The sequence below is a fragment of the Aquila chrysaetos genome, chromosome 1, assembly GCF_900496995.4.
Source record: "Aquila chrysaetos chrysaetos chromosome 1, bAquChr1.4, whole genome shotgun sequence".
NCBI classification, from domain to species: domain Eukaryota; kingdom Metazoa; phylum Chordata; class Aves; order Accipitriformes; family Accipitridae; genus Aquila; species Aquila chrysaetos.
In genome coordinates, this window is record NC_044004.1 from 84,457,061 (window position 1) to 84,483,409 (window position 26,349).

A 26,349-nucleotide genomic window follows, 5' to 3' on the forward strand; every position below is an offset into this window, starting at 1 on the left:
CAACTGGAGCCCAAAAAGCACAGAAAAGCTCTGAAGTTCCAGCCCTGAAGGGTTCGGGTTAGCATCTGAAAGGCAAGACCAGCAGAGCCCCGCCTCCCTTCTCAAAGTTCAAATCTGGCCTCATGAGCAGATAAGTGGATGAAAGCAGGGTCCTTGACCTAATTTTGTGAAGGGCTTCCCCTTTGCATCAGTGACACTTACTCCCATAACCTTCCCTTTTACTGTCTGCATCGTACAAGTTGCATGCAGGCCAGACATTCATTTTTAACTACCCAGCCAACAGAATGGCAGTAATGCCTCCTTCTAGACACTGAACTGCTGCTTTCCCCATTCTCCTTTGGCTTGGCATTAAAAGATGCTTCCCACGTACACACATGCAAGCAGTCCATATATGCCCTTATGACTGTGGGGGTTTTTTTTACATGTTTACCAGCTTTATGTTCAAATCCAGACTGAAAGGCTGTCACAACACGCTTGCCTACGTAAGCACCAGGACTGTGCAGTATTTGAAGCTTAAATCAGACCACTGCAAACAGGTTCCAAGTTACAACAGGTGGGTACTACCAAGTACAGCAATACCGTCAGTTGCAGGAAGAGATGGATAGCAAAGACATCTTAAATGCTGGACTGCAAAAATATTACATTCTAGTCCCCATAAAGTATTTAGACTAGTGTCATGTGTCTTAACAGCAGCCATGGAGTCCAGCTCTCCTATTTATTTCAACCCTTCAGAAGAAAAGCCTGCATTATTCCCCATGACAGAATTATTCCACCAATTCACATGATGACACACACCTAAGAAGACACACATTTGCTGACTTCATTAATTTCCTTTTAATAGTGTCTTGTTCACCTTTTGCCCAATAACAGGTTGATTTGGGTTATTTCCAATACCGCATTTAATTAACATTATAAGTTAGGATTTACCTTTCCACAGTAGTGGAAACTGACCACCGAGAAGCATTAAGATGCACTTTGGTGCCACCTTTACTCTAGAACTGGTCTTTCTGTCCCTCAGCCAAGTTCCTGGAATTCTTTTCTTTTCACCTCTGACCACGCTCCGATTAAGTTAGCCATCATAAAAAGCCACTGTGGCAGAAGAGCTGTTAGAAACCCAGCTCCCCTCCTAGCTTTACCGGTACAGAGAACTGACCCTGTACGTGTGCATTTCAGCAGCAGGGAAGGGCCGGGTTATCAGCTGGAGATGGCTGCCCAAAGTCAGCAACACGCTTACCGGTCTGTCTGAAGAACGTGGATGAGATGTTCCATAGCCTGTATGCCTACCTCCAGGCGGTATTTCTGTTTGGAGACACATGGAACAGTAGTTAACGGTCTAACCCAAAGTCCAAGCAAAACATTTTAAGCAATACATCGCAAAACTATTGAAAACCCACGTGGCTCCTGAGGAAGCTAGCTGCTTACCTTGGAGAGTGATTTAAGAGCACGTACAGCATCCCTCCGGTCATCCAACAACGTGGAGGAAGCTACTCGGTCACACAGCTTCTGAATCTGGAAACGCACAGGACACGCGGGATAAAAGACAACGTGCCACGGCCGCGCGACAGACTCCGAAGCGCTCCGCGAAAGACACCCTCATCTCAGCCACTGCACGGGAGAGCTGCTACCTCCCCACACGCAGACGACGGCTTCCATCTCTCCCCGCACAACGAGGCAACGGACCGACCCCGACAAACGCCAGCCTGCGGCCGCGGAAGGCGCACCGAGTCCCGGAGCCGCCCCGGCCAAGAGCCGGCCGGCCGGCCGCGCTCTCCGCAGCCCGGGCCCGGCGGAGAGGAGCCGTCGTCCGACCCCCGGCGACGCCCCACCGCCGGCCCCGCACGCTGCCCTGCGGCAGAGCGGCCCGGGCGGCGCCCCGCTGCCCGCCCAGCTCCCGGCCCGGCCCCGCCACCCCAGCCCAGCCCAGCCGGCGGCGGCTAGGCCCGGCCGGGCCGCGGCGCAGCCCCGCTCACCGTCTCGGCGCCGGAGGGCTGTGGCCCGGCGCTAGGGCCGCCCATGACGCCCCGCAAGAAGTTCATGGCGGCTCGACTCCGCGCGGACAGCGGAGCTCGCCCCGCGCCCCCGCCGCCGCTCTACCGCGTCCGCCGCCCCCGGGACGGAAGCGCACACCGCGCCTGCGCCGCGACGTGGCACCGACGTGGCCGGGGCGGGAGGGGCGGGAGTCCCGCGGCCGCGCCCACCGGGGGGGCGGAGCCGGCGGCCACCGCCTCGTCACGGCGGGGGCGGAGCTCGGCCGGTCGGGGGCGGAGCTCGGCCGGTCCGGCGCGGGTAACGCGGGCCGGCAGCGCGGCGGGATCCGGCTGGGCGGTACCCCCCCTCCTTCACCGCCTGCATTTTTCACGTTTTTCACCCGGAAAAAAAAACACCAAGAAGCGAGAAAAGAGCTGGACACCACGTCAGTCAGCAGGAGGACTTGTTGCTCAGAAGGAAAAACCGACCCGCGGGGGCTGCGGGCATTAACCGGCCTGAAAACTCAACCCGGGACACCCCAGTAACCCAGTTCCCCTCCGGCGTTCCCGGGGTCTGTCCGCGCGTCCGGGAGAACCCCGAGGCAAACCCTTCGGCCTGCAATTCAGAAATTGCGGTTGTTCATAGCGGGAGAGGAAAACATGATGCCAACTCCTAACTACAGGAAGAAAATGACTGTTACATTTCTGGAATGGAACCAGCCCGGTGAGAAACAGAAGCGTGGCCGGATACCAGTGGCGGTTCGGTTTAAGAGAAGAGCGCTAGGTAGTTAATTTTCTTTCAGATGCTGAACTTCCCCTCTTTGGATGCTACTGCAGCACTTTCCATATTCCTGCTGAGGAACAGCAGCCAAGAACCAGGGCTCCAAACCCTTCAGGCACTGGATCTGCACATCAGCCTGACACAGCGCTCCCGAGGGTTACCAATAGGACTTTTGGCTTGGCAGTATCTGGGTTTTTCTGTGTATCAAGGTACAGCAATTCTATAGCAACAACAGCGAATTAACACAGAAAGGAACCCATCATCTTACTTGGGACTAAAACTAGTTCATTTCATTCCAGGGAGAGAGCCCCTGTCACATCGCAATTTAAATTAAGAGCTTTGGGGAGTTTATTTTCCCCATCAACTGAAGTACAAAATCAACATTTTAAAAAACATAATTGAAACTAAACATTTACTCTTTCCGAATTCTAAAACGAATAGCTTCCTCCCCCATCTAAAGACAGACACCAAAAACCAATGCGTTTGTCTAAAAAGGTGAGATGCCACAGCACTCATTACAAAACAGGCTTTTGCCAAGCAGTTTTGTTGATGTGTAACTGCACTTCCACTAACATCAGAAACGAAGCCCTGAGCACCTCCAGCCCTTGAGAAGCCCCATAGGCTTTGGGGTGCAGCAAACCCCTCAGCCTAGTAAAAAGAAGATGCAGCACAATCGCCCCTCATTTCTGCAATACTTGACACAGACCTGACATTCACCTCTCACCTGCCCTGCATTCTCCCGCTTGGAGGTAATCACCTTTTCTAAGCAACTGCCTTTTCCTCAGCGTCATCTTCCATAATGGGCAAGAAAACCCAAACTTTCTCTGAAATTGCCCAGACCTCCGGGCTGACCACGGTTTTCCTTTTCCGCCGACCCTGTTGTTTCCCCACACAGACACCACCTGGCATGAGGAGCGGAGGATTTCTGCCTTGCCGGGCAGCAAGGAAACCTTCCCCGGGGTTTTAGTCACCAAGTAACCAGGTGCGTTGCAGCAGACACGCACCAAGCACCAGAACCTGCCAGAAACCTGTGCCTTGCGCGTAAGGAGATTCTGGCCCTCGCCAAGAAAAAAAACCCAACCAAACCCAGGTTCTCCCGCAAAACACGAGAGTTCTTTATTTCAAAGTTTTCCATCCTTACATATACAACCTCAGGGAAAGAAAGCAATTTGCTTCCAAGGAGGACATTTGATGTGTCCCGACGCCTCGGCCAGTTCTTTGCAAGTCAAGGGGACAAGCCAGAGCCCTCGGGGACGGGGAGCCTGCAGGCGTAGCACACACCAGGCGCCGGGATGTCATCATTTGGTATTTGACCTACGCTTATGGATTATTTCTTATCTCGGCCTAGCTCTAACAATATTTCTGTTGCAGAAACGAGCTCCGAACTTTTGCGAGGGGTGGAAAAGCTCGTTTTAAACCACGGCGGATCACGCCCCGTTACTTTTAAGGCCGCTGGCCTTGCTCCCGCCCAGCAGAAGCCGAGCTGGAGAGGCGCCGGCCTGTCACCGGCTGGCGGCGGGGTGAGAACCGGCCGCTCGAACCCGCCTTGCGCGGTGCTGAAAGCGGAACGAGACTGCGGTAAAGCAGGACCGCGGAGCCCCACCGGCGGCGGGAAACGGCCGCCCGCACGGAGCGTCCCCGAGCGGAAAGGCGGCGGGGATTGGCGGAGAGCGCCCGACAGGAAGCTCCGCCCCCGCCCCGCCCCTCGCGGGCAGAGCGCAGGCAATACGGGCGGCGCAGGCGCGGCCCCCCCCTCCCCACGCCCCTTCGCCTCCCCGCGCGGCCCCGCCCGCCCCCTTCCTCCGCGCAGGCGCGCACGCACGCACGCACAGGCACGCGCGCACGCGAGCCTCGGCTGCTCCTCCCTCCCTCCCTCCCTCCCCCGCCCGGCCGTGACATCGCCGCCGCCGCCCCGTTCCGCCCCGCTCGTCTCCGTCCTGCACCCCGCTGCGGGACACCTTCGCCGCGCCCGAACACCGAGCAGGTCCTGGGGGGGTGTGTGTGGGGGGGTGGGATTGTCCCGGCTCCGCGCACGGAGACTTTTTCCTTAGGTGAGCGATGGCGGGGGGGGGGGGGATCGGGGGTAGGCCCCGCCGCGGTGGCTGTGGGGAGGTTGGCCGTTTAACGGTCGCGGCGCGCGCGCGCCGGGCTGTGAGGCCGGGGGCTGGGGCGGGGGGGGGGAGCGGCGCGCGCCAAACGGCAGCGCCCCCCCGGGGCCCGGCTTTGCCCTTCGCCGCCCGCTTCGCCTCGTCCCGCCTCGCACTCGGCCGGGCCCCGGTGCTGGCTGCAGGCCCGGCTCCTCGCCCGGTGTAGCGAGGGGGCGGCCGGAGCGGGGGGCGGGAGGTGGCTTTTGTTCGCCGTCACCTTGGCGGCGTGTGGCCTGCCGGCGATCGCTCTTCCGCCTCGCCCCGGGCGGCGGGGGGAGAAGCGGCCCCTCGCCCGCCGCCTGCGGGCGTACCGCCCCGGGCCCTGCGTGACTGGGTGCTGCGGCGTTCGGCCCCGCGCTCGCCTTCCCGGCTCGCCTGACGCGTTGCCTTCCAGGGGCCTCCGGAGGTGTCTGGGCTTCGGCGTGTGCGGGATGGCGGTTCCTCGGCCCCGTCTGTACTGCGGGAGCAAGCTTAGCTTCCCACCCTCGACTCAGCGAGCACTCCTTTTCTCTTACGAATCGGTACTGCCATGGTATCGCCGGCTGCAAGATCTCTCCCGGTTCTGCAGTCCTCGCCTTTCTCTGCTTCCTGTTTCCCCAATCACAATGCGAGCTTCTCGGTTTTTCACACGTAATATGGCTGAAGTTGTTGCGAGCACCTTTTATTCTGCAGATCTGGATGCCTTGGGTAGATCTTCTCCGAGCTTCTCTCGTTTGCCTTCTGAGCTGGGCTCGGTGTGTTCTCCAGCTTTTGCTCCCCTTAACCTCGGAGGGCTAAAGTAGAGGTCATTGCAGTTCTGGGGTTGGTGTGCAGGAGCATCCCCACGGCAAAGCTTTTTAAATCCCTCGGTTAGTTGGCTGACCCTGGATCTTGAGCCTGGTGCCAAGCACCACTGCACGAAAGAGCTAACACAGTAGCGAGTGAGGGAATACGAGATTATTGCTTGATTTCAACCATAATGACTTAGTCAGTCATGTAGGGTTTTTTTATTGTGGCCTTCCATGTTGGTTTGGCAGTTCCCGAGCTCTCTATGTTCTAGGCATTTCAAGTTCAGCATGCAAGTGTTCTGCTTTGCTACAGAAAGAAGCGTAAAGATACCCATGGTATTTTCAACTGTTGAGAAATAGGGTAAGTTTTATTTTGTTCCTTGCTCGGTTCTTGTGCAGGTAGACTACTTGTACGCAACCTGTGTGTTTAAAGCCAGCACGCTATCCTTTGGTCTGTAACGGGTTGGTGGAGCATGAGGGGAAAGATACCCTCTCTTAGTAGGCGTTCATCTTCTGTGTAAAGCACTCTCTGCTGTCTCAGGTATTTCAGAGTGGTGCTGTTTTTTTTCTTTTTTTTTCATTTCTCTTATGGACGCTTTTAACTAGGGAGTGGTAGCAGAATGAAGATCAGTGACCAGCTTAATAGAAATGGCCGCTCTGCAGCATAGGTTATGCTGACCTACTCCGTGCTATGTGGCAGACTTCACATGAAGTAATGTGGAGCAAGAACTGCAATGTGTACCCAAGTTCCTGAAGGTACTATAGCTGTATTACCGTAGCGCTGTGAGTGGGTATAGGCTTTGTCAACTTGCATTCTGAGCCAAGAGGGTTTTGTTACTGACAAACCGGTATTGCCTTAGCTTCTGGAGTTAATTTATCATTAACGACACGTTCTGTGTTCATCGTGATTGTAAGTATGCCTACAGGGCCATACCTGCCCTAGGAAAGCTTTTCCATTCTTAAGGATTCCTTCTTGTGGACTCTGGTAGGTTGGGTGCAAAAGACATGATCTTGGTTTACCATTTGAAATGTCCTTGCAATGTTCTAATTGGCAGATGTGGGCTTGCCCTGTGGAATTATGATCGGTATCATATGATTTTTTCATTAGCAGAATCAAGTCTTCTCTGTGATAGCTAGCTTAAACTGAAGAGAAAACAGAATGAGCTGACCATCCAGTCTACTTATCCACCGGTATCCTTATGAATAAAATGTTTTCCTTTATGGAACTGAGATTTCAATTTATACATCTACTGTCACACTTAAAGAATATTTTACAGTGCTGAAAATAGGCTGAGGAAACACAGTATCTTAACGCACAGTGGTGAATTTCAGTCTTCCTTCTTGCTGTAGCAGTTGTGACACTGGATGTCATTTCTTTTGAGAGTATTTGACAAATGAAGAACTGCGTTGCAACTCAAGGAACATGTGAAAAGATTAATATGTCAGACTAATAGGTATATCTGATGGGATAACAGAAGAAAGGCACTGAACCTGGCATTGGATGATGACACATGCACCGAGAGAGATGCAGTGGCTTCCCCAGAAAGGGTGGTGCCATTGGCTACGGTTGCTGTTGTTATTGCTATTGGGGGGGTTGTTAGCTCTTTAGGATAGTGCAGCTTAACTGCCCAGAAGATGGTCCCCTATAGCAGTTATGTGCCTAAATTACAGGGCGCTATTAAGCTCCTCTCAAAAAAAAAAAAAAACAAAACAAAACAAAACAAATCTCACCACCACCCCCCGCCCCGCCCCCCCCCCCCCCCCCCCCCCCCCAAAAAAAAAAAAACCCACCACACAAAACAGCCCTGCAGGCCAGCTTGATTTGAAAGAACTGCATGCTGTGCCTTGGGGCTCAGCCAATTTAGATTGTAGCGGATTAGGTAAAGGAGATCATAAAGTAAAGGGATTTTGTTAGATTATACAGGTTTGCTGGCCCTTACTGCAGAGGGAGGATGATCTGAGCACTTACCTCGCAGGGCATGAAAGAGAGAAGGTGGTTTCGGTACTGAACTGGGTTGTTTGGGACTTTTGATTGCACTTTCAGTAGTTTTTCATTTCAGCTGATGCTTATTTTACTTTACCATGGAGTAACCACGAGCCTTTGCAGGGCTGTATTACAGATGCCCTCGCTTGTGCCAGCTGGACTGTCAGTGGCCAGTTGTTTTTAGCTTTATTCAAGGTGTGGCTGCTCACACAATGTGTTGCAGTAGTGGGATCTCAGAATCACGCTTATGGTTCACGGTAGCAGGCACACTCTTTCAGGCATTATCTGCTTGTCTGCAGTAGTAAACGCAGTTTAAAAGTGGTAATCTGGATTTAGGAGAAACTCGTCCAAGAATGTGAAAGCTGCTGTCCCCTTCCCTTCTGTTTTCCTTCAGCTCCTGTGGTGTGGGAAGCGGAACGATGTCCCTCATGGCTTTGTTTTATCTGCTTGCTTTGTGGGGAGCATCTTTCTGATTTGCAAGAACGTTTTGCCCAATTTTATTTTCAGTTTAAGTGGTATATTCAAATCTGATCAGCGACTTGGACACAAGTTACAGACTTACGGATTTAAGAACAAGCCACGCTGTTGCAGATTTCTGTAAAACTGTAGCTCGATGTCTGTGTGCCTTTAGTCATGGACGAATTCTTCTATGGAAGAACTGTTCAGGGAATGAAATTTGCTTGTCAATAAACCAAAATATTTTACTTGCTCATAGCTTTTTTCATAAAACAAATGGTGAGGCCTGCATCTCTCTCCCACAGCTTACAAGTTTGTCTTAGTGGAGGTTACCTTCAATTTCAGATGATGCTTTGTTGAGCTCTTGTCACAACTCAGATCAGGTTTTTGTTGGGTTTTTTGTTTTTTGAAGTAGAATTGGCGAAGCATCCACACAGTGTCACTGTCATTGGTCTGTCTTGAAACAGGACAGAGGTGGCTTTGAACTACCTCTTTTGGCACAACCAAAGACTTTGTGCCAAAGTTTATTTGCCGGATACCTCAATTTGGGCATGTCTGCCACCATTCTGTAGCGCGGTCATCACCTCAGGTAACTTAATGCCTTGCCACAGGTGACTAGTCACACTTCTTTTTTTCTACAGGATAAGGGTGATAATAATGAGATGGCTTACCTATATTTTAGAAAACAAAGGCTTTTCTAGTGTAAGAGCTGCTTATTGAGCAAGATGCATGCCAGTAAACGTTTTGACTACTCAGTGCATAGTGGCCCTCAGTACTTCTTCAGAAACAAATTGCTGCCGCCCTTCTCTGCGAACTGATGGGTGATAGTTTGGGTGGCTTTTTTTTTGTTACGCAGTTGAAGAAGTGACAAACACAGTTTTATAAATAAAATTTTACGTATAAATATGATTACAGGCTGAATGAATCTGCACGCTATTAATGCAGTGTGGACTTGAGAAATTATTGTAGCAGTTGGTTCCCAAGAACTTCAGTACGATTGCCCTAACGTGAGCTACATCTCATCCTTTTAGCCCTTCACAGTTTCATCTCCTTGCAAAGGCTAACTTCTTAATTTATTTGTCACGTCTGGTGTTTGTTGTCCCGGGCCATGGAAGGGTGGTTTTTGCAGAGCTGAGGAAAGTCTAATAACCCTGTACCTGAATCTAACAGAATGGAGCTGGGATCTTGTCGCGAAGTTAAATGAATGTTACTGTTTATTTCAGCACTACTGTGCAGTTGCACTTGGTGTTGCTCTTCCAAGGAAAATATCCTTTCTACTTTTGTTCATTTGCTTATCTTTGCATGCAAATAACAAATAATTCCTTTCTGTGCTAACTCTCTCATTGTTTTTCTTTTCTTGAAAGAAGTGAACACGGAAATAACTCAAGATAGGAACTCGGTTGTTTGAGGTCATGGTGACAAGCTTATTCAGGCCCACTTGTAGGTGTAAGTTGTTGTTAGGAACTTGAGTCATGCCAGTTGAAGCTGCAACAAGAAGTATTGCATTGGTGCGTGTGCATGTTCTTCCAGTTCTGGAGTCCGGTCCCTCAGGTGAGTGGCTCCGGGTCCCTTACCTCTGAGCTTTGTCTGGAAAAGAATGTTTCATTTAGTCCTCTAGCTTGCGAGTCTGTTACGAAATATATCGCGTGGCTGCCGGTTTTCCTTGGTTCAAGAAAGCACTGCAAATCCAGCGTGCCTTCCTGGTAGCACAGGAAACGGAAGTACTGAATAGGGTAGAAATTAAATCTTGTCGCTAAATAGTTATGTCAGCTTGACGTAGGCAGGATTACCTGTGGATGCGCAGCAGTTGCATGGGCGTTCGCATTACGCTGTCTGTGTAGCTTACGGCTTTTTTCAGTGTGTGTGATGGAGGGGGGGGGTTCTTTAACAGTACGGTTGCACCGTAAAGAAACTTACTTGATTTCTGGTGTTTGCCATCTCAGTTTCAGTATTTAGTTTCTGGCTAGTATGTACGCGAGTGCCTCGAGCAGTAAGTTCTCATTAAGACGCTTTTCCAATGGCTGCTCAGGCTGATCTAAGAATGTGGCTCATTTTATTCAAGGGAGAAGAGCACTCAGATTCTTCTTCCTTAGGTGTTATTCCTTGGCTCTTGAGTATGTGCCGATGAAAACTGGAAAAGTAGCTTTTACAGAGGATATGTATCTACGAGGCTTCCATTAGTGCCTGGTAAAACATGGAGATACTGTTCTTTGTAAGCTTGGACTATTTAAATTGTTGATGCCAATGCCTTGGGTTTTGGCTTAAATTTCACTGGTGCCTTTACCTCCAAACCCCTCAGGCCTGCTAAGACTTGGGTCCTTGACTTTAAGGAAGTGCTATACTAATTGGGACACATGAAGATTTTAATCTTTTTAAAACTTGGTTTCATGGCACCCATGTTGATAGCAAGAGGTAGCTGCATTTTTATTTTACTGCCTTTTAATGACTTGGAAACCTGAACAGTTCACTGAGCCTCTGCTGCCACTGTAGAGATCTCTGAAGAGATAATGAAAGGAAATAATACTGAGACAGGTGACGAATTGTACTGAGACATCCTGTAAAATACTGTGATTCTGTGATATAAATCAATAGTGCTGTCACTTGAAATATGGACAGAGGTGGATGGTACTCATCTCTTTGAGCATGTAAACCAACTTCCGTTTCAAGTCATTAGGGAAGAATTGGCTGCGTGCAATCATTGCATACTTGCCTTTCTCAGATTTTCTGAAAGGTTTCGGTGGCCTTTCCTGAAAGAGCACAGCTTCCAGTGACGAAAGTATCTAGTGTGATACAGATCTGATGTAGTGTAATGACTTGTCACAGATTATTATGTTTTGTACCCAGAGGCATTTTCAGTTTTCCTTGTGGTATGCCAGCAATTTGTTAACATGTGTACTTTGTTTATTGCTGTATTCATAAGAATGTGTGCAGGCTGTGATCTGCTTTTTAATAGGTTCTTCGGGGGAAAAAAAAAAAAAAGTGCGATGAAGCTCCATCCTTGTGTATTCTCCCAAGTGCTCATGGTGAAGATTGTATCACCAATTTTGTGTTCATCATCTGCTTGTGAGGCAGGGGAGCAAAAAAAATTAGTCTCACCTGTAGAAACTGAGGTCCTTGTTCTTTTAAGGTTGGTTTCTAAGTAAAATTCCCACACGTGTGCCGTTTCTGTAGTATGAGTCATGTTAGGAAGACTCCCAAATTGCTCAGATTTTGTTTCTTTGGAGGTTCCCACTTTGAACATGCCCAGGGCCTAAGCCTTTGATGTAATTGTGAATAGCCCTTCACATTGGCTCCTGGCTTGGATTAATGGGTTGAGGTTAGGTTGGTAAGAAAACAAACGTCTTATTCTAGGACTGTCTCCCAAGTTGGCAACTTGGGGTTTTGAGTTGGTCGTCTTTGCCTGCTGCCTTGCCTACACATTCGTTTTTTGAGAGAGTAAGTAGATCAAGCTTTCTTTAGGGAACTGGAGGGTATCTCGTGATTGCAGATGCTGGTATTCATGAGCAAGTTCAGCCTTCCTGACATGAGCTGGAAAAAGCAACGTCGGGTGCTGGCAAGCCATCAAAAAGACTTCCAGAGTGCTGAAGATCATTTTATGATGCAGATGATCTGTGAGATGGTATGGATGGGTAGGAGCATGGCAAGTAAAACTTGAGAACCATTCGAGGCGGGGGGGAAGTGGGGGCATTATAGGTTGGCCGCCTTCTCCTTGATCCCTGGGAAGACTTGTAAAGCCACTCCTCGTGGGAGCTGTGTTCAGATCCATGAAGGACAAGAAGACGTTTGGAACAGCAGGCGTGGATTTACCAAGGGCAGGTTATAACTGACCAACTAGCTTGCCTTTGGCGATGACACGAATGGGTCAGTGGGTGAGCAAAGTGCAATAGATGTGGTTTGCCTTGATTTCAGTAAGGCCTTGGTTTTCTGTACTATTCTTGGAGACAAACTGGACAGGTAGCGTATGAGGTGGGTGGGAAACTGTCTGGACAGCCAGCATCAGAAGGTTGTGGTGAGCAATTCTAAGTCCAACTGGTAGCTGGCTGCTTGCGAAGTTTCTCTAGGGGCAGTGCTGGGGCTGATGATGCTGTTTAACACCTTTCCCCTGACCTGATTGATGGGCTAAAGTGTTCTGCAGCAAGTTTCCGGAGGGATAGGCTGGAGAAATGGGCCGACAGGAACATCACAGAGTTCAATAAAGGCAAATTACCAAGTTCTGCATGTGCGTGGAAAAACTGCATGCAAAAGTAAAGGCTGGGAAACACCTGGATACAAAGCAGCTTTGCACAAACGGACCTTAGCGTCCTGGCCGAAAAGTTGAACTTGAGTCAGCAGCGTACCTTTGCGGTGATGAAGGGCGGTTGCGTTCTGGGCTGCGTAAGCAGGAGTGTAGTGAGCAGAAGTGATGCTTCCTTTCCATTTGGACTCTTGTGACACCCAGACCCAGAGTATTGCTCCCAGTTTTAACTCCTCAGGACAGGAAAGAAACCAACATGCTGGAATGGGTCTGTGTCGTGGTTTAACCCCAGCCAGCAACTAAGCACCACGCAGCCGCTCACTCACTCCCCTCTCACCCAGTGGGATGGGGGAGAAAATCGGGGAAAAAAAAGAAGCAAAACCCACGGGTTGAGATAAGAACAGTTTAATAGAACAGAAAAGAAGAAACGGATAATGATAATGATAACACTAATAAAATGACAACAGCAATAATGAAAGGATTGGAATGTACAAATGATGCGCAGTGCAATTGCTCACCACCCGCCGACCGGCACCCAGCTAGTCCCCGAGCGGCGATTCCCCGCCCCCACTTCCCAGTTCCTATACTAGATGGGACGTCATATGGTATGGAATACCCTGTTGGTCAGTTTGGGTCAGGTGCCTTGGCTGTGTCCTGTGCCAACTTCTTGTGCCCCTCCAGCTTTCTCGCTGGCTGGGCATGAGAAGCTGAAAAATCCTTGACATTAGTCTAAACACTACTAGCAGCAACTGAAAACATCAGTGTGTTATCAACATTCTTCTCATACTGAACTCAAAACATAGCACTGCACCAGCTACTAGGAAGACAGTTAACTCTATCCCAGCTGAAACTAGGACAGTCTGGTGTAGGGTCACCAGGATCGTTAGAGGATTGGAGTGCCTAGAGAAAGGAGACTTTGAGAAGGCTGGGCTTGTTCAGCCTGGAGAACAGAGGACCCAAGTCGAGGGATGAACTGTTACTGCTACCTTCAACTATCGGGTGGGAGGGTGTGGATCGTATTTCTCCAAGATGCACCACATTGAATTGACAGCTGACAGGCACAAATTGCAAATGGCAGTTCTGTTTACATGTTAGCGAATAACCTTATTCAGAACTTGTTTTAACGAGCAATGTGTTAGAAACTGGTCATAGTTTGCACCCGGGGTTGAACCAGGTGACCCCCAGAAGTCCTTTCCAACCTAAATTATTCTATAACAAATTTGAAATGCAGTTAGGTTGGATAAGTAGTACCTAAGGCTTTGGTCATCTCTGAGGCATAAAGGTTTCCCTTCCCAGCCTTCAGGGAATGTGAATCCAGCCACGTAATTACTTCAGAATATTGGTGCTACCGTCTTTGTGTTACAGGTGTGACAGTAGCCTTTTGAAGCGGATGTGCTTTGAGATAAATGAATTTTACCGGCTGACTTAAGAAAGTGTATTCCTTTTTGTTTTGCAGTGCTGTTTAACTTGGATTTTTAATTGTTCGTCAGTTTATTGCTAATGGGTTAAATAAACGGGGCTACACGTTTTTAACAGGGTTTTTGGTTGGTTGGTTGGGGTTTTTTGTTGTTTTGTTTTTTAAAGCACCTGTTCTGTAAGGGACTTTGTTTCTACACATGAATTGACTGAAATCTTTTTATTTACTCAAAGGAGGTGGGGGAGGGTGTCCTGAATTAGTGGATTAGTTCTGTGTGAATTAAGTTCCTGTTCACATCATTGTTTCAATTCTAATATCATTATGCTTATCCCTTTTATGGGGAAGTTGTGATATATAGGGCTGTCTTCAAACTAACGTGAATATTTTTAATTACAGCATTTGACACTGTGTACCAAAGAAATGGTGATGGAGAAGCCAAGTCCCCTGCTCGTAGGGCGGGAGTTCGTGAGACAGTACTACACTCTGCTAAATAAAGCTCCTGACTTCTTGCACAGGTAACGCTTTCACGCACAAAGTCACTAATGTTTTTGAACAAAAGTGTGTCCTGTTCATAATAAATCAGATAAACATTAATTTCTGAGTACAGGAGGAAATGGACCTGGCTAACTTTTGGGCTCTTGGAAAACTATTTCATCTTACTGAAGACTCCTTAGGCACTAGAACCAAGTCTGATCATATGGATGTATGGCATGTTATCACGGTATTTCCTGTGCAGAAAAATGAGCTGCTTCTCAGCTGATAAAATGGCAATGTGTACTTATTCCGGAAATACTTTTCTAAAAAGATAGAAAAGAAAAGGAAATAAAATGGCAGAGGAAGCCCTTGAATTTAGTACTCAAGACAAGCGTGCTAATTATTTCAGGTTACTATATTTTGCATTGCTTCTGAGAAGTTTATCCAGATTATGATTGGAGATTTAAATATAAATGTCATAGCCTGGACAAGATAGGTGGGAAATACAGTAGGTTTTTTTTTTACTTGTGTCCACTATTTAAGTGGTACTCTGACTGTGTTTCTTCCCTTTTTTTTGTTTTTTCTTCCTTCTTTTTCTGGTTTTGATTGGCTACATAGAGCTTGTCGCTTAAGATTTCGCATTTCCACATTTGGACTTAGAGCAGCATGGACTTGTAATAAATAAAGGTGAATGTAGCTTTGCCAGACTATAAAAAGAAAAAAAGCAGACACTGCTTGGGTTGGTCTTGTCTCAGAACTTGACATAAGGTTGACGCTGAAAAATTGGACTGTTTGAGCACAAGTTAGAGCTCTCGGGTGGCTTACTTAAGAATTCAGTCTTTTGAATAATGCCTCTTTTCAACTATAGCTTTGAGGTAGGGAAAATGAATGGTATTTTTACTTAAATTACTGAACTGTAGTGGAGCCATGTTGTTTTCTGTGTTTAAATCTATTTTTAAGGTGTCTGAGCAGTGTATTCCAGGCTTTCCTAATCTATGTTTAGTAATCTAACAGAAATTAAAAGCAGGAGTTATAGCAATTGCAGAATTTTTCCTCACCCTCAAAACTTCAACAAATGAGTCAGATCAACAACTGGACGAGTGTGTCCATGTAACACATCGATACCTGATGTAGAGACAGCGTTCTCTGACCCCAGAACTGTGTTCTTTAGGTGCGTATCACACCTGGGTGTTTTCCCCAGGAGGCCTGGGAAAGGACCTCTTGATTTGGACATAGCTTTGGAGGCACCTCTTAGGCAAGTCTGTCAGCAGTTAGCATCTTGTCAATATCTATAACTATTGATTGCCTGTAAAGGTCAGGCAGTTGAAATTCTTTTAAGAGACTTAGAAAGGGTGTGACTGTACCAGTTTTTCAAGGCAACAATTACGTTGTGAGCAAATGATGCAGTGGAAATCCTGATATCGGAACAGCAGGGTCATTTTTGAATGACAGAAGAGCCCAAGTTAGTAAGACAAGTTTCTTGTCCAGTGTGCTGTCATTTTGCTCTGAAACCCAGAAATTGTTTGCATAAACAAAGAGACAGATATAAGGGATGATTAGGCCACGCTTCACAGCTTAATACCAAAGGCAGAGGGAGAACTGTATTGGTTCAACAGTGAGATTGCCTTTTCCTTCTGCAACATTTATTTTCAATGGCAGTTAAACTGTATGTGGGGGTAAATCACCCATGCCTCAAACTCGGTGTTGAAAATAGTCTTTGATTCTGCTCATAAGAGCGTTTACCTGTAATGATAGTGACTGTACCTTTGGCAGAATTTGGCGGGGGGCTATGGGGTGTGTGTTTAAGCAGGAATACTGCCGGAATGTTTTTCTTCCCGAACTGCTTCAGTCAAGGAAAAGCAGCCAGCCGTCCCTCCTGCTTTCCCTTAGTATGGCAACATTACTTCTGTTGCATCAGTATTAACACATTCTATGGGAGCATTATGAAGCTGGTGTTCCTGGGATATATGCGATGTAGACTTATGTTTCCAGATTGGGGTGATATGAAATTCCTCAGACGTACACTACTGCCAAAAATGGTGTCTGCGGAGACATTTAGCCTGTTGAAGACAACTTTGGTGCTTTATAGGAGGTACTAGATATTATTCCCACACCTTTAAATCTCAAGCTTTACTCAAAGAACTCTGAAATGCAGCTTTCCAAATTATGCTGTATGCGTGGTATGTTGAGTGGGAATGGGGAGTTTTCCGTAGAGTTAACCTTCTTGCAGGAACTGTGTTTTCATCAAAAGTTCTAGTCCAAAAACTTCACAGAATTTCTCTTTGTCTATGAAGTGGAGGGGCTGTCGATGACCGGTTGGTTAACTGTCTCCTGGAATGGCCCTGCTGAGCTGGGTAGACACTCACGAGGCAAGCTCGCCTAGTGCAGGTGATACTCTGTGCTCACGAATATTCTCTGTCCACTTGAAAGGTGGCACATGCATCACTAACAATAGCATCTGTGAAATTTCTCTTAAATACCTCTGCACAGAAGTGTCCTGGAGGTTTTGATATGGTTTGGTTGAATCATAGCTGATTCTTGAGCTGCTTGCGTGAAATGTCTTCTAGGCAGTTTTAATCTCTGCCACTGCTGTCCCTTTTTTTGGGCTGCAGAGGTAGCTGCTTTTTTCTAGTCAGGCTCAGATATGGAGGACATTTGCCTCTCTGTTCTTTGGCCCCACCTTGTTTATGAGTGATGCTCTTCCGAGAGGGCATCTTATCTTCCCTCTTTCTCTTGCTGTTAGTCTGAACAATAGCTGGCTCACTGCCACAGAAGGATTTTGATTTTCAGGGCTTCCTGATACTCGGTGTGCTCCTTCTTGCAGCGATAAGGGAGTCGGAACATCAAGTGTTAAAGTTACTTGTTTATCCTACTAAAAGCTTGAGAAAGAGCGGCGAGTATCCCATTGCTAGTCATTATCCAAAGCTTATCCAGAGGTTACGGGTAAGCAGAGATCAGTTTCCCTCTAAATGGATGTTAGTCCGTGCAGTTTGCATGCCTGTTGTACTTTAGGTGAATTTATATGGCTTTACTGGCCCCTTAACTGAAAATCTGTAATTACATGTAACTGCGCACTTAACATTTGATCCTTTCCTGATCTTCAGTTCCCACTTGTTAGGTTTTCTGCCTACTGAAGAGTTCGAACAGTTCCTTAAAGGCAAGCTCAAACTCTTGGTCCCCCGTGAAAGCACTTAGTAAGATATTCTGACTCTCAGAGGGCTTACTTTGGAATTTAGAGAGTGAAAAGATGTTTTTCTATCTGCTTGTGCACTGCTTCAGCAGAACTTATGTTTTTCCTTGCTGTTAGGAAGTGCTGGATCACCCTCAAAAACATCGTTATGCAGTTGGTAGCAAAGAAAACTATCTAATATTTCCCAGACTTTTTTCTGGACATAGTCAAGGGAGTTAAAATCTTGGGCTGGTGTTTTCGGGAAAGTAGAACTGGAAAGAGTTTCTAGGTTTAGTAGGATAAACCAAGAAATGGCAACTGTGGAAGTTCTAGTGTTTAATTCTGAATCTTAACGCTGACCCTCTGCATTGGCTTGTTTAACCAGAGGGAAATGTTCTGTATCCCTGCTAATCTGTGTGACAGCGAGTTTACAGAAGTACTTAATGAGAATTTTATTTCATATATACAGTACAAGAGTGGATAATAATGGTATCTTGTAGAGGTAGGACAAATGTTAGCATTCATACCCCATGGTAGGTGTGATATGATGGTTTTGTCTGTTCTATTAATTTAAACGTATGGAAAATACTAAGCATTTGTCACATACTTTATAAGCTGGCAGTAAATATCCAAAACAAAACTTAGAATATTTTAGGGTCAAAATTTGGAAGTGAAATGAAAGTACAAAAGGATCTCCGAAATGTAAGAAAAATATTGGAAGCCAGTGTACGATTATTACATATAGAAAATATGGCCTTTTGAAATCCAGTCCAGAAGCTAGGTCAAGAAAGGGTATCAGGGTTTGTTTTTCTTGGAGTGGTGCAGAGGTTTGTGCTGCTTGGAAGACCAAAACCACAACTACTACTTGTTGGGTAGCATAAATATGGAATATTAGTTTTGTGTCGAGTTATACAGTGGAGGCTGCTATAAGTAGTGATACAATTATTATACACAATGATGCAATTAATGCAAATAAAATACTGTTCACTGTTTAACTGTAAGAAGCATAGAGAGAGTGCTGCTTTTGGGCTACATCTAGTACTGAATTTATCCCTCGGTGTGGCAGCAATAAGATGCAGTTTTGTTTGGCCTTCTTTCATTTGCTGGTGTTTTACACTTGATTTCAGACAGCATTTATTCTGGGGGCTTTGTGTTCAGCTGTGGTGCTTGAAAGGAATGTAGTCTTTTCTAATAACTTCAGAATTTTGTAATGAGCTCTTTGGCCATTGCTTCCAAGAAAGCTGAAGTGCGAAATAACAGTCACGTAGAGCAGAGAGACGGGATAGATGGGGAGGTGGGTTGGCTGGTCAGACAAGTCTGAATCCGAGGCAGAACCCCTAGCTGCTGCCCGAAGCTTTGAAGAGAACGGGGATTCAGAAGAGAGGCAGGCGGGTTGTTCCTCCCTAGGCTAATGCCTTGGCTGGGTAGCGCAGCTTTAACGTGGGCGGATGATTTTGACGTTGGGGAACCGTCAAGACAAAATGGCCATCTTGTTTAAAGGAAGCAAGTGAAAGGTTGAGGTTGATTTAGGAGCTTGCTACATATCTTGGGCAAACTGGAATACCAACTATGACAACAATAATGTTTGTTCCTGTATTCTTGGAGCCTCGCAACTGGAAAATGTCTTGAATTGCTCTTTGTGCTGAAATTCCTGATACATTTAGCTCCACAACTTATGCCTAAAATATTTGTTGGATTCGGTTCCTATGCTTTCGCTGCTATGACCTTTATGTCTCTTCACTTGCAGGTTTTATGGCAGGAATTCTTCTTACGTCCATGGAGGACTGGATGCCAGTGGGAAACCGCAGGAAGCAGTGTATGGTCAAGCTGTGCGTATCCAAATCAGTCCTGTAGTCCTCATTAATGTTCAGAACTTAGTTGTGTAAATCAGTCTTTTTTGTTTGCCAATTACTTTGATTTTCTTATCTGGTAAATAACGTATTGTGATACTGCCTCCTGTTCAGAGACAGTTAGGAATTTGTTGGATTGAATTTTTTTGTTTGATTGTTGCTGCTTTTATTGTGGGTTGTGTTTGGTTCATCGGCTTTGCATCTGGACTGCAGAAAATATATTTAGGATGGGAAACAAAATCAAGAGGACCTGTTAGACTTGTGCTATTGATGTATCATATTTCAGGAAGAAGTGGTTCCTTAGGAAGGGGACTTTGATCATTGCCAGGTGCATGGAATAGTGTATGTTACCAAATTCCTCTGTGAGTGGAGTTTCCAGAATAATGTCTGTCACCTCGGGGCATGTTCATGTGGTAGCCACATCTTTGAGCAATGTAGCTTCTAGCCCAGGGCAGGTTTGGTTTCTTCTCCTTTCACCGGCAGAACCTGATTTGGCGGCACAAAAGTCTTGGCGGCAGTGCAGATGTTACCCCTTCCTGTGACGTTCGGGTACTTTGTGGATGCATAGAGGGTTGGGTTTTTCTGTTTTGGGGGGGGGTGGTGGTTTGGTTTTTTCCAAAACACAAGGTAAATCCTGTCCCTCTCACAAGCCTTTTAAACAAGTGAATTCTTAAAATAGGTTATATGTTGTAATACAGCTGGAAGAATTGGATAGCAAGTTGTATGCTATTTGACCACCATGAGAAGTACTTGAATCCTGGTGGAAACTTCAGAATAAAAGTTAGATGAGCTCAGGCAGACTGTCCTCAGTGAAAGACACTTCTTGGTTCCTGTATTTACCTTTTGAGCTTCCGTGGGGTGGTTTTTTTTTTGTTAGCTCAGACTCAGGTATTTAAAAGGTGTAAAGCTCTGTGCAAAACTAAGTGTAGGTAAAATGTAACTTTCTGTTTCTAGGAGATACACAAGAAAGTGATGTCATTACAGTTCAGCGAATGCCACACCAAGATTCGTCATGTGGATGCTCATGCTACTCTGAGCGATGGGGTGGTTGTGCAAGTAATGGGAGAGCTGTCAAATAATGGGCAACCAATGAGGAAGTTCATGCAGACTTTTGTGCTTGCTCCAGAAGTAAGTATATGTAAGATTGTCTTTTAACTTCAAATAAGGATGATAGAAACCTGACCTGTAGCTACAATTTGTCATATTGGGGCAAAAGATATGATCTGGCTTTTAGAGCTTGGCCCAGGGGCTATCATTAAATGTGTCACAGTATGGGAGTGCAGAGAAATGAGTATATTGGACCCATCCTGAGCTGTTTTATTTTCTTAGACTTGAAGTATTGGAGCAGTAATACAAAGGAAATTAGAGCTTGCATTTAGGAGCTGCCATTGGCACAAATAAATAAAAAGCATAATGTTCAGCTCTGCAGACCAAGTCTCTAGTGTAGTTCTGTCCTTTCTTCAAGTTTGCTGGCAAATGTGAGTATGGGTTGATGCTGTGCAAGTTACTGGTCAAAATTAGCTCTTAGTGAGGGCAGAGCTGTGTCAGGGTAAAGGGTGTCCTGTGTTCTTTCTATTTCTTTCCCCCACTTCATCACAAACTATTGTGTGGTTAGTGGTTAATGCTTTAGAGTCTTGTTGAATTTCTTCCCTGTTTCCCTATGCAATGCTATAAGCATACAGTCACCCCGTGAAAGTTCATTCTGTTTTTTTATTGTAAAGTTTTTGTAATAGGGAAAACTCAAATTCCCCAATGAAACTGAGGGACTTAATCTTTAGTTAGAATCTGTGATTGCTGTGACTTGGCAAAATTGTTTTTCTTCTGCTTGAAACATCCTTTTTCAGTTAGGCGGAAGTTACCGTTCAAATTTTGCTTAGAGAAGAGGTACCGCTTGGAAAATGGTTTTAGTGAAATAGTCCTATTCCAAGCTGTTGGCGTGTACCCAAAGCTTATATCTCTAATCCATCCTTCTTGTTCGCTACTAATATACCATATATGCAAAAAAATGCATGTTGCTCTTTTACAGGGTTCTGTTCCAAACAAGTTCTATGTCCATAATGATATCTTCAGATATGAAGATGAAGTATTTGGGGATTCAGAAGGAGAACTTGATGAAGGTGAGAAGAACTGTACAGGTAGAGTTTGCCTTTTTGTTGTTCCTCTAGCATGTATTATGGAGAGCTTTCTGAAGTGTCTAGAGGACATGGAAAGAGACGAACTGTATTGCATTCTCATGGAGCATAGTAATTTGGGAGGGGGCTGAGGCGGGGAGTATAAGTTTTGTTGCTGGAACTATCTGCTGGTCCAAAACGTTCTGTAAAATGAAGGTCCCATAGTAGTACCTTATTCCTTGAAGGGCTGGACTGGCTTGGGGTGGATGAGGCTTGGCAGAGAATGGAAATCATGAGCAATAGTACTTCTGCTGGCACTAGTTTCATCAGGTAGACTTGATTTCTCTGATCAGTTGAACTTTACCTAAAAGTGATTTGAAGAAAAAAATCTAATTGGCTTTTCAAATATGACATGTAATTCACTTTCGTGTCGTTGTCACATTCAGTAACTCATCTCTATTCAGGGGCTGAACTTGACCTGGGTGTTTTTTTCCCCCCTCTGTTTGCTGAGGCAAAGCAAATCAGACTACAACCAGAATGCATGTACATGGGTTCACTGGATAATTTCTGGAATTTTTTCACCTCGGTTCTGTGGAACAAAGCATCTTAGGCAATCCTTGTATTTGAGGTTCATCTTTTTAGTTTTAGGTATTGGGATTTTTGAGCTAATAGTGCAATCATTCTCCTTTACGGCCACTGTATGAAAAGCATCTGCTGCTTTAAAAGACCCTTAAACCGTCTTGCCAGAAATTTCTAGCAGCAATATGTCTCTAGTTTCTCCTTTTGTGAAAATGGTAAGAGACAAAGCCTCTTGAACAAGTGGAAGGGTCTTCTATCTTATCTTGCAGCTGAGTTTGCCTTATTTTGTTGATGAAGCTTTATTTTGATTACTACTAGTTTAATGTGCTTTTATTTTAAGTCTGGCTTGTATACGCTTGCAGAGATGTTTAAGGAAGTTTTTCTCTTTGTGTCAGAGTCTGAGGAAGAGGTGGAAGAGGAGCAGGAGGAAAGACAACCATCACCTGAACCTGTGCAAGAGAATGCAAGCAGTACTTACTATGAAAACCATCCTGTAACGTAAGAAGTCCATTCTGTTATATGAAGTTGCTTTTTTAATGAAAATGACAGAATTGCTTTGGCTTCGGATTCTGGATGTGATTTAACAGGTAGTTTAGGAAACTACACTTAGCTTGATATGGATCTGTGTTATGTTAAAGTTATATTATTTTGAAACATTGTTTCTTGAATGGAGAGAGGAAGTGGGGGATGTTGTTGTTTGTTAGTTATTTTCTCTTCTGGTTTCAAATATGAGGTGAAAAGGTAGCAACTATGTTTATGTACACACTTAATGGAGTCTTTGTTATGTAAATTTATAACAGTGAGTTGATATGATGTAATTTATGTGAACAGATGGGTTAACAAAAGGGTGGTTAATGATACATTACTCCTCAAATTTGGGTAGCACTTGAAGCTGAGAGGAAGGTCTGCTTTTTGACAAGTTGCTGTACAGCTCTATTGGAAGAATAGATCTCTGTCCTGAGTGTCTTAACATCTAAACAAGATGAAAGAAAAAAGTTTCTTCATGTTTCGTAAGAAAAATACATTTTAATTAAAAAAAAACCGGCACACACACACACCCCCCAACACAAAGAAACAAACACCACCAAAACCCTTTGCTTTTTTGAAACATAGGAATGCTTTTTAAAGGGCCAGAACTGACTTCATGGTTTTCTTGTTTAAAAAAAAAAAACATATATGACATCACTAGATGACGTCTGTTAAGTGCATCAGTGATGACACTAAACGCTGGTCACATAATGCTTTTCATGAGAAATCTTACGTAAGAGGGGAGTCTGCTGGAATTCTGGCGGTGACTTGCTCAAGATATTGCAGGAAGTTTTTGATGCCTAAAAGCATTAAGTCAGGTCTTGGTTTTGGGTTACTGTGCCAATTGGAAAGAAGTTGCAAAGGCAACATTCACCAGATAGTCACTTAGGCATATGCTAACCTGTGGCAGGAGCTGTATAGGCAGAAGTATTTGCTATCAGTAAGCTTTTGAGATGGCTGAAGAGAAAAGTGAAGAACCTCAGGGCCCTTACATTTGGAACACACAGAGTAGAGAAGAAGTTGCCTGCGATTTTCAGTAAACAAGACTCACAGCTCCTTTCGTAAGGACTTGTATGGGATTTTTGTAAATAAGCTGCGGGTTTCATTCCAAAATTGGCTTGATTTATGTGTATAGCTTAGTCTTCCATTGGTCTCTCACTGTGCTTCTATTCTGTTAGGAGCAGCAGTTCTTGAGTTTAGCACCTATTCCTTAAAAGGTTTATATGTCTGTGTGATTTTCACATTCTCTGCAGAGAATAGTAAAATATGTCTTTGCTTCAGCAGGAGTAAAATCTGGCTTTGTAGACAACTACAGGGGTATAGCTTAACTTCTCACAGTACTGGATATATAGGTACCATATGGTAGCAACTGGAAACAGAATGATCTTTTTAACACCAGCCTTTACCATAGCATAGCTTATAAAAAGTCATAAAATACAAAGCAATTGATAAGCTGCATAAAATGCATTTGATTATTGTAGCAATGGGATAGAGGAGGCGCTAGAAGAATCGTCTCATGAACCTGAGCCGGAACTGGAATCTGAAACAAAAACCGAGGAGCTGAAAGCTGAAGTAGAAGAAAAGACCCTTGAGGAGCTGGAAGAGAAGTCTCCATCTCCGCCTCCTGTAGAACCTGTTTCACTACCACAAGAACCACCAAAGGTTAGTTAAAAGTCATATCTGTGCTTCTAGGTGCAGATAGTAAACCGGAGGATTTGGTTTTGAACTTAGCCTTTTTGAGTGGCCAGACTGGTACCTGTTCTCAGTGTCATGCTGTATGAACAGCTAGACTTGAACCTTGAACTTGTAAAAATGCGAAGTTTCACTAAAAAAGGAAATAATGTTATTTTTAAGCGCTGCTCAAGTCACCTATCGTAAATTTAATGCTCTGCTTGTAAAGTGTGTGTGTGTGGTTTTATGCATGTGTAAACCTTTTTAAATGTAGAGTTAACATATGCTAAGAAAACACCTCAGGCTACCACCAACAAAAACCTCATACAATGGGAACCACTGCTCTTCCTTGAAAAAACCATAATGCCTTGACGCTTGCAAAATTGCTGGCCATATAGGTTCAAAATCACTATGGGGGCATTGACTGTCTCCTTTAGAGGCAGGATGCCTAATCTTAAAAAACCACCGGGCACACCGTGCGTCATCTGGTATGGTTACACTGAGGTAGTTTGAAAGAGATGGGAGGAACTGGTGAAAGCTGGAGAGAGGTCATTTTCTAGCTCCAGCGTGTCTCCCGTTTTTTTTTTTTTTTTTCCAATCCTTTTTCTCTTTCCGTTTTTACTTCGAACTTCTGGCATCCTCTTTCTTTCTTTGTGCGAAGACACTTAACACTACAGGGTTTTCAGTCCTAGGTTTGGTTACATCATGGAAAGCAGTGATCCGGGGATGCTGAGGGAACTGGGCTCACTCAGGTAGCGGTAGTGGGCACGGTACACACTTGCTCCACACCATTGGAGGCCACAGATGGCTAGAACTGCAAATCCTTCTGTATCTTCGTTGTAATGCTTGCACAACAGTTATTTAATAGTCAGATATGAACCAAAAGTGTATTTTCAGCAGACGAGTTTCCCTGTAGGAATGTCAGTGGTTTGCCATGATTAGTAGCCTAGGTTTGTTGCATTTCCTGCAGGCTTTCTCTTGGGCTTCAGTGACCAGTAAAAACCTGCCTCCTAGTGGTACTGTTTCTTCCTCTGGAATTCCACCCCATGTTAAAGCACCAGTCTCACAGGTAACCCATCTGTGAACACCTCGGATTGTCTCATTACTTCTGCAAATTGCTTCAGTTTTTAAATTAACAGATCAATTTGTTTGACTTAAATTGCACAAATTAATTGTGTCTTAAATGTTAATGCACTCACCTTCTTGTCGCAAGCGAAGGCACGTACACGTAACAGGTGGAACTTTGGGTGATGGTGATGTTAAAATCTGTTCATATGGAAACAGGAAATCACTACTGAAATTTTTTTGACCTTTCTTAATGGGGTATGGTTTGGTTTACAAGGGAAAATAAAAAACAAAACAAAACAAAACAAAAAACCTCCCCACAAAATGGTAGTTTTCTATAGTGTGTTTGAAAGGGGTATTTCATTGGCAGAAGTGCCCCAGCAGTAAAAAGGGATAGCACCATTTCTGAGAAGGTGCAAGATGGCCTTCTAAGGCTAATGTCTACAGAAGTACGCTGGATTTCATTATCCATTTATAATGAATTTGTCACAGAACCCTGTACCAACTTATGACTGTGGGAGGAATGGAAGATTCACATTTCCTTGCCAGGACAATGCTATCTTCCCATTCCTAGGTTGACTGGGTGAGGAGGGGAAAGAAAGTTTGACCGGGTGATAGCTTGTGTCCTGCACCTGCCAAGCTGGTGTGAGACGGTCTGAGACTCTCAATTCAGCTGCCTTCATCTATATAAAAATCCTCAAAATAGAAAATGTGTGCTTTAACCTCTTCTACTGACGCTGTGTACCAAAGCACTGTATGTTGTGGTAACTCCTGTCCAACATTTTTAAAAGACTGCAATTTTCAGTAGGGTGGCTGGGTTATTGCAGCTGTTGTTTTTGCACTGATTTCTTCTCCATTTTTTACTGACAGAGAGGAACCTGTCTAGGATTGCCCTTCAGCCAAATGCATATTAAAAAAGAAAAACAAACAAACAAACAAACAAAAACAACAAGAAAAAAACCCAAAACCAACACCTTGTATGGTGTTGCTTTTGGTCTGAGAGGGCTGTCATGGAAATCAGGTAGTGGCTATGTAACGGGAAGCCTGTCTTCATCAGCTTCAACAGGGCTTTTGAGCATTTAGCTGTTATTTGAGCCGTAAAAACTGTGTTTTTTCTAGTACAGCATAAATACTCCTTATGCAAAACCA

The 26,349-nt window shown here is 45.3% G+C and overlaps 2 protein-coding genes across 10 annotated transcripts in view; one reads left to right on the plus strand and one right to left on the minus strand.

The window, feature by feature from the left end:
• USO1 (USO1 vesicle transport factor) overlaps positions 1–2,133 on the minus strand; it is a 35,594-nt gene extending 33,461 nt beyond the window's left edge. For 6 of the 8 annotated variants that reach the window (XM_030026398.2, XM_030026374.2, XM_030026372.2 and 3 more), the window contains exons 1-3: positions 1,971–2,133; positions 1,423–1,509; positions 1,235–1,299 (exon numbers count right to left, since the gene is read on the minus strand). In XM_030026398.2, coding sequence (XP_029882258.1) covers positions 1,235–1,299; positions 1,423–1,509; positions 1,971–2,036 — 218 coding nt within the window. In that variant the 5' untranslated portion in view covers positions 2,037–2,133. Of the gene's footprint in view, positions 1–1,234; positions 1,300–1,422; positions 1,510–1,970 lie in introns of those variants that run through there. The other 2 variants (XM_030026391.2, XM_030026402.2) reach the window with 2 other exon arrangements.
• A 2,481-nt stretch (positions 2,134–4,614) lies between these two features.
• The window catches only part of G3BP2 (G3BP stress granule assembly factor 2), a 31,226-nt gene continuing 9,491 nt past the window's right edge, over positions 4,615–26,349 (plus strand). The window contains exons 1-8 of one of the 2 annotated variants that reach the window (XM_030026414.2): positions 4,615–4,732; positions 14,150–14,268; positions 19,144–19,225; positions 20,201–20,374; positions 21,273–21,363; positions 22,332–22,434; positions 23,946–24,126; positions 25,106–25,204. In XM_030026414.2, coding sequence (XP_029882274.1) covers positions 14,174–14,268; positions 19,144–19,225; positions 20,201–20,374; positions 21,273–21,363; positions 22,332–22,434; positions 23,946–24,126; positions 25,106–25,204 — 825 coding nt within the window. In that variant the 5' untranslated portion in view covers positions 4,615–4,732; positions 14,150–14,173. Of the gene's footprint in view, positions 4,733–14,149; positions 14,269–19,143; positions 19,226–20,200; positions 20,375–21,272; positions 21,364–22,331; positions 22,435–23,945; positions 24,127–25,105; positions 25,205–26,349 lie in introns of those variants that run through there. The other variant, XM_041128225.1, reaches the window with a different exon arrangement.